This window comes from Myotis davidii, unplaced genomic scaffold (assembly GCF_000327345.1).
Source record: "Myotis davidii unplaced genomic scaffold, ASM32734v1 scaffold1199, whole genome shotgun sequence".
Lineage (NCBI taxonomy): Eukaryota > Metazoa > Chordata > Mammalia > Chiroptera > Vespertilionidae > Myotis > Myotis davidii.
Window position 1 is genome coordinate 68,456 of NW_006290022.1, and position 10,469 is coordinate 78,924.

General features: G+C 46.8%; 1 protein-coding gene across 3 annotated transcripts; it reads right to left on the reverse strand.

The window, feature by feature from the left end:
- Positions 1–986: 986 nt before the first annotated feature.
- On the reverse strand, positions 987–8,034 carry LOC102762349 (bile salt sulfotransferase). 3 transcript variants are annotated; one of them, XM_006762721.2, is made up of 6 exons: positions 7,811–8,034; positions 5,170–5,378; positions 4,527–4,653; positions 3,589–3,683; positions 2,356–2,536; positions 987–1,242 (listed from the first exon to the last, which is right to left on the reverse strand). In XM_006762721.2, exons 1-6 carry the CDS (start codon positions 7,938–7,940, stop codon positions 1,130–1,132), a joined length of 855 nt encoding a protein of 284 aa, XP_006762784.1. In that variant the 5' UTR covers positions 7,941–8,034; the 3' UTR covers positions 987–1,129. The 3 variants fall into 3 exon arrangements, with proteins under 3 accessions (XP_006762784.1, XP_015418736.1, XP_015418735.1); XM_015563250.1 differs by lacking the exon at positions 987–1,242 and adding an exon at positions 1,524–1,662; XM_015563249.1 differs by lacking the exon at positions 987–1,242 and adding an exon at positions 1,524–1,665.
- Between the last annotated feature and the right edge of the window lie 2,435 nt (positions 8,035–10,469).

The window sequence follows — 10,469 nt, forward strand, 5'->3', positions numbered from 1 at the left end:
GATGGGGCTGTGACAGAGAGAGAGAGAGAGAGAGAGACATCAATGTGAGAGAGGAGCAGCGATCGACTGCCTCCCGTACACGCCCCGACCGGGTTTGTGCCCTGAACGGGAATCGAACCCTCGACCCTTCTGTGCGCCAGACGATGCCCCCACCCGCTGAGCCACACTGGCCAGGGCGGCCCTATTTTATTTTATTTTATTTTATTATTTACTATATTTTATTGATTTTTTTACAGAGAGGAAGGGAGAGGGATAGAGAGTTAGAAACAGCAATGAGAGAGAAACATCTGTCAGCTGCCTCCTGCACACCCCCTACTGCAGCGGTTCTCAACCTGTGGGTCGCGACCCCTTTGGCGGTCAAACGACCCTTTCACAGGGGTCGCCTAAGACCATCCTGCGTATCAGATATTTACATGACGATTCATAACAGCAGCAACATGACAGTGATGAAGTCGCACCGAAAATAATTTTATGGTTGGAGGTCACAACATGAGGAACTGTGCTTAAAGGGCCAGAAGGTTGAGAACCACTGCCCTACTGGATATGTGTCTGCAACCAAGGTACATGCCCTTGGCCGGAATCGAACCCGGGACCCTTCAGTCCACAGGCCGACGCTCTATCCACTGAGCCACACCGGTCAGGGCAAATTTTAGTTTTTACTGCTGGCCATGCTCCTGTGGTTGTTGGCTTGTCCGGGCCAGGTCTGCGTGGAGGAAACACTGCATGTCGTAATGCTGTGATGGCACACGCACACCCCTTCCAAAGTCCACACTCCCGGTGTGCTTGGTAGACGAGCCTCCTTCACGGTGGGGGTGTTCACCCCGTGGGGTGGCGGTTGAACGACCCTTTCACAGGGGTCGCCTAAGACCATCCTGCATATCAGATATTTACATTAGGATTCATAACAGTAGCAACATGACAGTTATGAAGTAGCAACGAAAATAATTTTATGGTTGGGTCACAACATGAGGAACTGTATTAAAGGGCCAGAAGGTTGAGAACCACTGGCTTAAGGTTAATAAGGAACATGGTTGGTGTTCATAAGTGTATGACAGATTGTATGAGCAGTCCGTTCACAAAGAACCTCAGGAAATTCAGCGTTTGCACCCGATTCAGACACGTGAGGCCATCATTCCCACGGGAAGAGGCCTGGGGGGAGCCCGGCCATCTTCTCCTGGTAGACTTTATCGAAGGCTTCGCTCTGGGCCACTGTGAGCTGGTTTTTCCAGTCGCCAGTGATTCCTGTCAAACACGAAAACATGAGTCCGATCAGATTCAGAAATAAGGTCTCTCCTGCATGCCCCCCACTGAGAATCGAGCCCGCAACCTGGACATGTGGCCTGACCGAGAACCGAACCATGACCTCCTAGGAGATCATAGATTAACGCTCAACCATTGAGCCGCACCGGCCGGGCTGATGTTCTTGCTATAGATTGTGACTCCTGAATCAATCTTCTTTCCTTTAAGTCTCCACCTGTGGCTGGCGTAGCACCCAACAACACTCCCCACCACTCGACCGTAAAATCCAGTCTGTGCAGTGCACACCCTCTTTCCTCGAGTGTCGTGGGCGTGTCTGGTCTTTATCACAGGGGTCTCAGCTGGAGCTAAGTCACAGGTCTTTTCTGTCCTGTTTCTCTCCACAAAGGTCCTATGGTCAGGCTTCTTCTGGTGGAATAGATATTCCCATTGTCCATATATGTGAGGAGATTGTCACTCTACCTATGGGGGGTTCATACTAGCACTGTGCGTGGAAACTCTTTATAGAAAACTAGAGGCCTGGTGCACGGATTCATGCACCAGTGGGGTCCCTCAGCCTGGCCTGTGGGGATTGGGCCACACCGGCTCTCTCACATCCCCCGAGGGGTCCCGGATGGCGAGAGCGTGGTTCTCAGGTGATGCACCCGGAATCGGGCTCCCTCCTCTCTGGTTTTGGGTGTGTAACCTGAGAACTGCAGCTGCCAAGTCACCACAGCTCAGCAGCTCCTGCATTGAGCGTCTGCCCCCTGGTGGTCAGTGTGCGTCATAGCTACCGGTCGGACAGTCAAATGATCAGATGGTCACTTAGGCTTTTATATATGTAGATAGGAGTGTCATCTACATGAGGGGGAAATGGGCGGGACCAGATAATACACAAGAAATGTGTGGCTGATCAGCAGGCCTTCTTGGTGCTGAGTTTTCCCCGCAACCTAATAAATGCCCCAAATCCCCCCTTCAGCTTATATAAAGTCAGGTCCTGCTTATGTGATCTGTGTACATTGAAATATTTTCCTCATCCCATGTCTTAGGGCATCAGTAGAAGCTGGGAAGCGTTCACTGTCCGTTTCATCCACATCTTAAAGTTAGAACCCCTCTCACCTTTTCTCAGAAAACATGCTTTTCTCTGATCCATATAGATATCGGAGAGTAGAGAGAAATTGCTCATTTTATTGTCTTTCATGGCCTGGAAGGTTACATTCTTGAGGACCGAGTCCAGTTCTTCTGAGCTTAGCTTCGTGCCCAAGAATTGGCTGACCTTCTCTACACTGGCTCTGAGGTCCTAGAAGGAGAACCACAACAGAGAAAACATGAAATTAAAGTACAACAGGGGTGCGTGAGTGATGAGAGGGTTATGAGCAGATGCTCCTTAGAGAGAAATACAGCGTGAAATCCCGGTGAGCCCCCTGCCTCTCATGCCAACCGACACTTCCGATGAATATTGATGTAATGAATTTGTACGGGAATCCCTTCTTGTCAGTCCATCTGGAACATGGAACTCCTTCCTGCACCCGTTGTAACGCAGTCAAGCCTCACCTGTCACTTTATCCTCAACTGACAGTGCTCCTGGGTTCCCAGATTTAAAAAAAAAAAGATTTTTATTGATTTCAGAGCAGAAGGCAAAGGTATAGAGAGATAGAAACATCAATGATGAGAGAGAATCATGGATCGGCTGCCTCCTGCATGATCCCGCACCACCGGGCATGGCCCCGACCCGGAATCGAACTGCGACCTCCTGGTTCATAGGTCGATGCTCAACCACTGAGCCACAGCAGCCGGCAGTTCCCAGAGTTTTGCCGTAGAATCGTTGACAACCCACTGTACATACAGTATAGATGTTGTTGAGCACTCCCTTGGTGCATGCATTAAATGTTGTAAAAATACATAAATTAGGCCGAAGCCGGTTTGGCTCAGTGGATAGAGCGTCGGCCTGCGGACTGAAGGGTCTCAGGTTTGATTCTGGTCAATGGCATGTACCTTGGTTGCGGGCACATACCCAGTGGGGGGTGTGCAGGAGGCAGCTGATCGATGTTTCTCATCGATGTTTCTAACTTTCTGTCTCTCTCCCTTCCTCTCTGTAAAAAATCAATAAAATATATATATTTTTAAAAAATACATAAATTAGAAAAGCTGAGGAAGAACATGTGCCAACTGGAGGTTAATTTTTAAAAAAAAGAAAGAAAGAAAGAAAGAAAAGGCAATGACCCTCATTGGTCACGTTTCTGGGATCAGCTCTGATTGAAAGCGTCGAAGGGAAACATTGAAGAATAGAGGGGAGGAAGACAGCTAAGAAATGGGGTTGGGGAGAGTGACATTTTGGGGGTCAAGAGTTACCTGATGCAGCTCCTCATATGAGATCAATAGGAAATTCTGTTTTCCTCTCATCTGCAGCCAGCCGCCAATGTGGTCAAACCATGAGCCATATGGCACTGCAAGAGAAGCCAGGAGAGAGGTGACTCATTGATGATTCTGCGCTTCGTTGCCTGGGCAACGCTGCTGGTGTTACCCACGCCTTAGGAATTTTCTTTTTCTCCTATTTTTATTGAATGATGTTGCTCTTCAGCGTGTCTTTGCTTTCCCTTTTTACTCTTTCTTATTTTTTTATTTTATTTTATGAGCAAGTGACTCAAGTGCTGGAAGTTCTCTTCCTCTTGTTTGCATAAGAAATAGAATTCTAGCTCAGCCATTCTAACTCAGTGGCTGAGCCTCAAACTGTGAATCAGGAAGTCATGGTTCGATTCCGGTCAGGGAATATGCCTGGGTTGCAGGCTCAATCCCCATTAGGGGGCATGCAGAAGGCAGCCCGTCAACGTATCTCTCTCATCATTGATGTTTCTATCTCTCTCTCTCTCTCCCTCTCCCTTCCTCTATGAAATCAATAAAAAATATATTTTAAAAACTAGAATTTTACAACTGTAGCATGGATGGCTGAGCTCTCTAGCCTGCGTGCTCTATAGGAGACTATAAGATGAGTTCCAGACCTACCTGCGATAAAATGATTTTGAATTTTGAGGAGAATTTCTTTAGGGAATAAAAGAGCTAAACTTAAATTCCACCTAGTTTGAAGTCGATGTCTTTGTTTTTTGTTTTTTTTTGTGTGTGTTTTTTTCTGTGAATAACGAGATGCCATACACTGTATGCCAAGATGCCAAGAATCCGGGTTAAAGGTTTCATGACACCGATATCATATTGTCGGCGGTTGTATCAACCATGAGACAGTGAGACCTGAAGGCGAAGGGCGGGAACCCCACCTCATTTTGAGTCCGACTCACCATTTCCTCGAAGGAACCATTCAAAATATTCTTCAAATGAATTTGGATTTTTGGTAATTTTCAATGTCTTGTGGAAATGATAACCGGAAATAATCACATCTCTGGGATTTCTCATGATGTAAATAACCTTAAATGAAAAAAACAACAACAAAATAACAAGAATAAGTGTACCCATTTCCCCTGCTCGGGATTTGGGCCAATGGAGAAAAACCCCACTCCCATTGATGTGTTTGGCTAGAAGTTCATCTTCTCTACTTCACTGAATTCATGGAGAACCCACCACATGACAGGCATTTACTTAGGCTCCAAGGAAGGAGCAGACACTCCGACCGGTAGGTTAGCTTGCTGCTGGGGTCCGGCTGATCGGGACTGGGCGAGACGGGCCAGACACGCCCTGGGGCCCTCCCTCGGTCCCTCCCCGGTCCCGTTCGTGCATCGGTGGGGTCCCTCGGCCTGGCCTGGTTCATCATCGGTGGGGTCCCCCTCGGCCTGGCCTGCGCCCTCTTGCAATCCGGGACCCCTCGGGGGATGTCGGAGAGCCGTTTTTGGCCTTATCCCCACTGGCCAGGCTGAGGGACCCCACCGGTGCATGAATTTGTGCACCGGGCCTGAGTATGAAAGTGGCGTTACATTAGGAGCTCACCTTGGCCTTGGACGTGAAGAGTGACTTGGGGAAGAGTTGCATGGGGAGGTGGGAGGCGTAGGAGCGCGGGTCTTTCTGCTTCTTGATCAGTTCAAGCCCCTCAGGGGTCTCTATCCAAGGGGACCGTTCCCAGCTGACCACAGACCGCACCCAGCTGGGGTCTCCCCTGGTGTGGATCAGATTGATGATCTCCTTTATCCAGTTGGTTCCTGGATAAGGAAGAACAGAGCGTTACCTCCTTCAAAGGACTTTTGACCCCACCGTGCCATCTGAAAGATGGTGTTACTTCAGTAAGGACGCCCATGTCCATGCATCCAACTGATCATTTATTTCTCATCTTGTTTTCCTTTTAGTCACATTTGATTGATCCTTCGTTCTTTTTAAAAATATATATATATATTTTATTGAGTTCAGAGAGGAATGGAAAGGAAGAGAGAGAAACATCTGCCCTAGCTGGTTTGGCACGGTGGATAGAGCATTGGCCTGAGGACTGAAGGGTCCCAGTTTCAATTCCGGTCAAGGGCACATGCCCAGGTTGCAGGCTCAATCCCCAGTCAGGCCAACGCTCTATCCACTGAGCCAAACCTGGCTCCACTGAGGGCTACATCTGCCCTCTTAGACTTGCTTTATGCGTATGGGTCCTGACCCGGTCAACAGGAGAAAGCATTGTCTTGCCCAGCTACATCTGCCCCCTTAGACTTGCTTTATGTGTATGGGTCCTGGCCCGGTCAACAGGAGAAAGCATTGTCTTGCCCAAATATCTGTGAAGCTCACACACTAACTATACTGTCGAACCACTGCACAAATGCCCCTCTGTAACAGTGGGGAATTGTGACCCACCCCACCATTCTTTTGAATTGTTTCTGTACTCCGACTAATATGTAGTTTGTACCTAAGCAGCATCCTATATAATAAAAGCCTAATATGCTAAGTGTCTGGTCGTACAGTCAACCAATCAAAGCGTAATATGCTAATGCTATGCTAAGGCTACTCAACTGCTCGCTATGGTGTGCACTGACCACCAGGGGGCAGACAGTCAACCAGTCAACCAGTGACTATGACATTCACTGACCACTAGGGGGCAGACACTCCAACTGGTAGGTTAGCTTGCTGCTGGGGTCTGGCTGATCAGGACTGAGCAAGTCAGGCTGGACACGCCCTGGAGCCCTCCTGTGGTCCCTTCCCAGCTGGCCAACCCATGCGTCTCTCCCCAGTCCTGATTGTGCACCGGTGGGGTCCCTCAGCCTGGCCTGCGTCTCTCCCCAGTCCTGACTGTGCACCGGTGGGGTCCCTCAGCCTGGCCTGTGCCCTCTGGCGATCCAGCACCTCTCAGGGGATGTTGGAGAGCCAGTTTTGGCCTAATCCCGCAGGCCAGGCCGAGGGACCCCACTGGTGCATGAATTCGTGCACCGGGCCTCTAGTGTTTGTATAAGAATCCTAGGAACTAACTTCAGAAGATACAGATGCCAACTTTCACTCATCCCAGATCCGGGAGATTTGCTGACCTGCAACCGTATGTAACAGGATGATGAAGAGCAGGATGATGCATACCATTCCATCACCTGACCAGGGTCAAGTTCCTTATAGGAATGCACTGTGCTGGCCCGCATGTAGAGAACTTTACAACCTCCTCCTCTTGATGTCTTTGTTTTGCTTTCCCTCTCCCTCCTTGTGAAAACCTCTCTGCCTGAACTGAGGTGGGGAGATGGGCTTTGGACAAGAGTTCCCCATCTTCTTGAGGTGCTGGCACTCGAATAAACCCCTTTCCTTTTTCACCAGCACCCTGTCTCAGGAGTTTGGCTTTTGCGGCACCAGGCAGCTGAATCCGGGTTTTGGTTACACTTTCTTAGTAGTTACATTATTTATAGTTAACATTCCTTAGTCAAAACGGTAATGTCTTCATACCCCCAAAATGTAGTACCCCAGCCCAAGTATCTATGGTGCCATGATTCAGAAATGCTGCCTAATTCTAACAATTAATACAGCCCTGTGAACCCACTGCTTAAATTTTGCTTGGTTCTCATTTCTCTGTCACTATCCTAGTCCTCAATATAGTTTTCCATTGAGCCACATACTGATATACTCTTGTCAAATTTAATCTGATCCACTGCCCCCTACGTATCCTTTGCTCTTAAAATTTCATCATCGGGAACACCTAGTGCTCTTTGCTCATGTGCTCTCGTCTCTCTGCTGTTTAAATGTTTTTCATAGAATTCCATTACCTTTGGACAATTTCCTTATTCCTTAGTATGAATTTCAGGTTCCATGTTAATTTTCCATTGAAACACATTCATTCTCACCTCCTGCGACTCCTGGTCCCTACTCTCCATGATGTTTTATTAGGTTCTTGACTAGCCCTCGGTGTCTCTCAAATATGGACCACATGTAACCCAGCCTGTTCTGTTCTCTCCTCAACGCTGACAAAGTCTCTCCTTGGGACCAAACTTTAGTCAGACTCCTCCGAGCTGTTTTCTTGACCAGATATAGACGTTGGCTTTCTGTGCCCATTATTGCTCGGCCACGTGTAGCAAGACTCCTGCTGAGTCAGTCATGAGAATCCTCCCACCCCAGATAGCGAATTATGATCCTTAACTGGTAACCCAGTTCCCCACCTCCTCAGTTTCTGAACCTGCTTCCTTACCTGACTTTGGGTAGGACAGTGTGATGACATCTTCATCCCTCACCACGAATTCATTCTGCAATGACCTCAGGTCTCTAATAGTAGTTGTGTGGAAAGGGATCCCTTCAATCCACAAGTAATCTGTCGCCATTCCAAACAACAGCCTTCTAAGCTTGATCTGCGTGTTCTGATATCAGCAAAGAGACGGCCGCTTTGCTTTCCTGTTCTGAGCCAGGGAACACTTCTTGAATAACAGCTACGAAACAAAGGGTCAGCTTGAATAATCATTAACTCAGAATATGTTCTGAGAATTCGGTGATGAATTGCAAGAGAGCAGAACCCAGAGGTTTAAAAACAAATAGAACCCTAGCCGGTTTGGCTCAGTGGCTAGAGTGTTGGCCTGCGACCAAAGGGTCCCAGGTTCGATTCCAGTCAAGGGCACGTACCTCGGTTGCCGGCTACTCCTCAGCCAGGACCCTGGTCAGGGCTCCTGCAGAAGGCAACCAATGGATGTGTTTCTCTCACATCGATATTTCTCTCTGTCTTTCCCTCTCTCTTCTACTCTCTTTAAAAATCAATGAAAAAAATATCCTCAGGTGAGGATTAAAACAAAAACAAGCAAAAAACACACACACAAATAAAGAACAAAGAAGTGGGGGTGATTTTTTTTTTTCACTTGAAAACAATTTCCGAGAACATAAACTTGATCCTTTTCCCCTGCCACATAATTATCTTCTTTCTCTGGATTTTTTAAATCTCAGGTTCCATAGCTAATTATCTACTCGGTTGAGAACACATCCAATTGGAGAGTATGTTGAGAACCCATTAAAATGGTGATTTTATTGGTAGAAATGAGTTAGATTCATGTTCTATTTGGCCTGTTTTAAAAACATGAAAGCCATGCTCACACTTGACTAATGTTCATGAATGATGAAATTGGTAGAACAGTTAAATATTTTTCTAACATGAAATGAGCTGATACTTATTTCCTTACCCAATTTTTCTCCTTTCAAGAGTTATATACTAGTATTCTTGGCGGCTGAGACTCAGGTGGGTCGGCCAATACTGCCTGAGCCCAAATGCATGTCAGCTGGAAACCCAATAGCTTTAATCCTATGTATATCAGAGGGGCTGTATAATTTATCCAGCTTAATAGATTAAGCCAAAAAAATGAATTTAAAATTTTACTATAATTCCTCTAAGTTTAGAATTTAAAAAAAATTTCTTAAATAAAATGTTCCTTTTGGTGTAATTAGTAAGTCCATTTCATATAAAATAATCTCCCTCCCCTCTTACAGTACATATGTAAGTCCTCTCTCCTTCACATTTATTGCTGACTCACTCAGTGCTAATTAGTATACTCTGTGCTTTTCATACTTTATCTCACTTTCTTTTCTTTTTAATATAATTTTTTAATTTTTCAATTATAGTTGACATGAACTATTATATTAGATTCAGGTATTCAGCATCACAATTAATCATTTATATAACTTACAAAGTGATCATCTTGATAAATCTAGTATCTATCTGACACCATACATAGTTATTACAATATCATTGAATACACTAGGGACACAGTGCATGAATTCATGCACCAGTGGGGTCCCTCGGCCTGGCCTGCGGGATCAGGCTAAAACGGGCTCTCTCTTGCCGAAACTGGTTTGGCTCGGTGGATAGAGCAGCAGTAAGCTAACCTGCTGGTCAGAGCATCCGCTCCTGGTGGTCAGGGCACGTCATAGTGAGTGGTCAAGGGGCCTTGGCATATCATTAGCATATTATGCTTTGATTGGTTGAGCAGACGACTGGACGACCAGACACTTAGCATATTAGGCTTTTAATATATAGGACTAATGACTATATTCCCTATGTGTGCTTTATATCCCATGGCTTTTCTGTGACAGCCCATTTGTACTTTTTAATCCCTTCACTGTTTTCATCCATCCCCCCCAACTTTCTCCCATCCGGAAACCGTCAAAGCGTCCTCTGTACCTATGAGTCTGTTTCTGATCTGCTTGTTTATTTTTAAAATTCCACAAGTGAAATCACCTGGCATTTGTCTTTCTCAATCTGACTTATTTCTCTCAGTGACGCCCTCCAGGCCCACCCAGGTTGTTGCAGATGGCAAGATTTCATTACTTTTTATGGCCGACCAATATTCCATTGTATATGTATGCACCCTTCTTTATCCATTCATCTGTTGATGGACACTTCGACGCCCTCCAGGCCCATCCAGGTGTTGCAGATGGCAAGATTGCATTACTTTTTATGGCCGACTAATATTCCATTGTCTGTGTATGCACCCTGCTTTATCCATTCATCTGTTGATGGACACTTAGGTGCTTCCATATTTTGGCTATCGTATATAATAAAGCGGTAATATGCAAATTGACCGTCACACCCTTGCACAAGATGGCCGCCCCATGTGGTCTAACATGGCCACCCCCATGTGGTCACAAGATGGGCGCCACAAAATGGCCAACAAGGAAGGACAGTTGGGGGCGGCCAGGCCAGCAGGGGAGGGCAGTTAGAAGATAGCCACCCCCATGTAGTCACGAGATGGCTGCCACAAAATGGCCGGCAGGGAAAGATAGTTGTGGGCAATCAGGTCAGCAGAGGAAGATAGTTGGGGGCGACGGGGCCAGCAGGGGATGGCAGTTAGGGGCGACGGGGCCAGCAGGGG

Bases quoted from the DNA above. Each gene is read 5' to 3' on its own strand.
- LOC102762349 (XM_006762721.2), bottom strand. From the start codon at position 7,940: ATGGCGACAGATTACTTGTGGATTGAAGGGATCCCTTTCCACACAACT. The intron at 3,684-4,526 runs GTGAGTCGGACT...CTTCTCTTGCAG, and splicing joins ATGGTTCCTTCGAGGAAATG to TGCCATATGGCTCATGGTTT. The intron at 1,243-2,355 runs GTGAGAGGGGTT...CGTGTTTGACAG, and splicing joins AGCATGTTTTCTGAGAAAAG to GAATCACTGGCGACTGGAAA.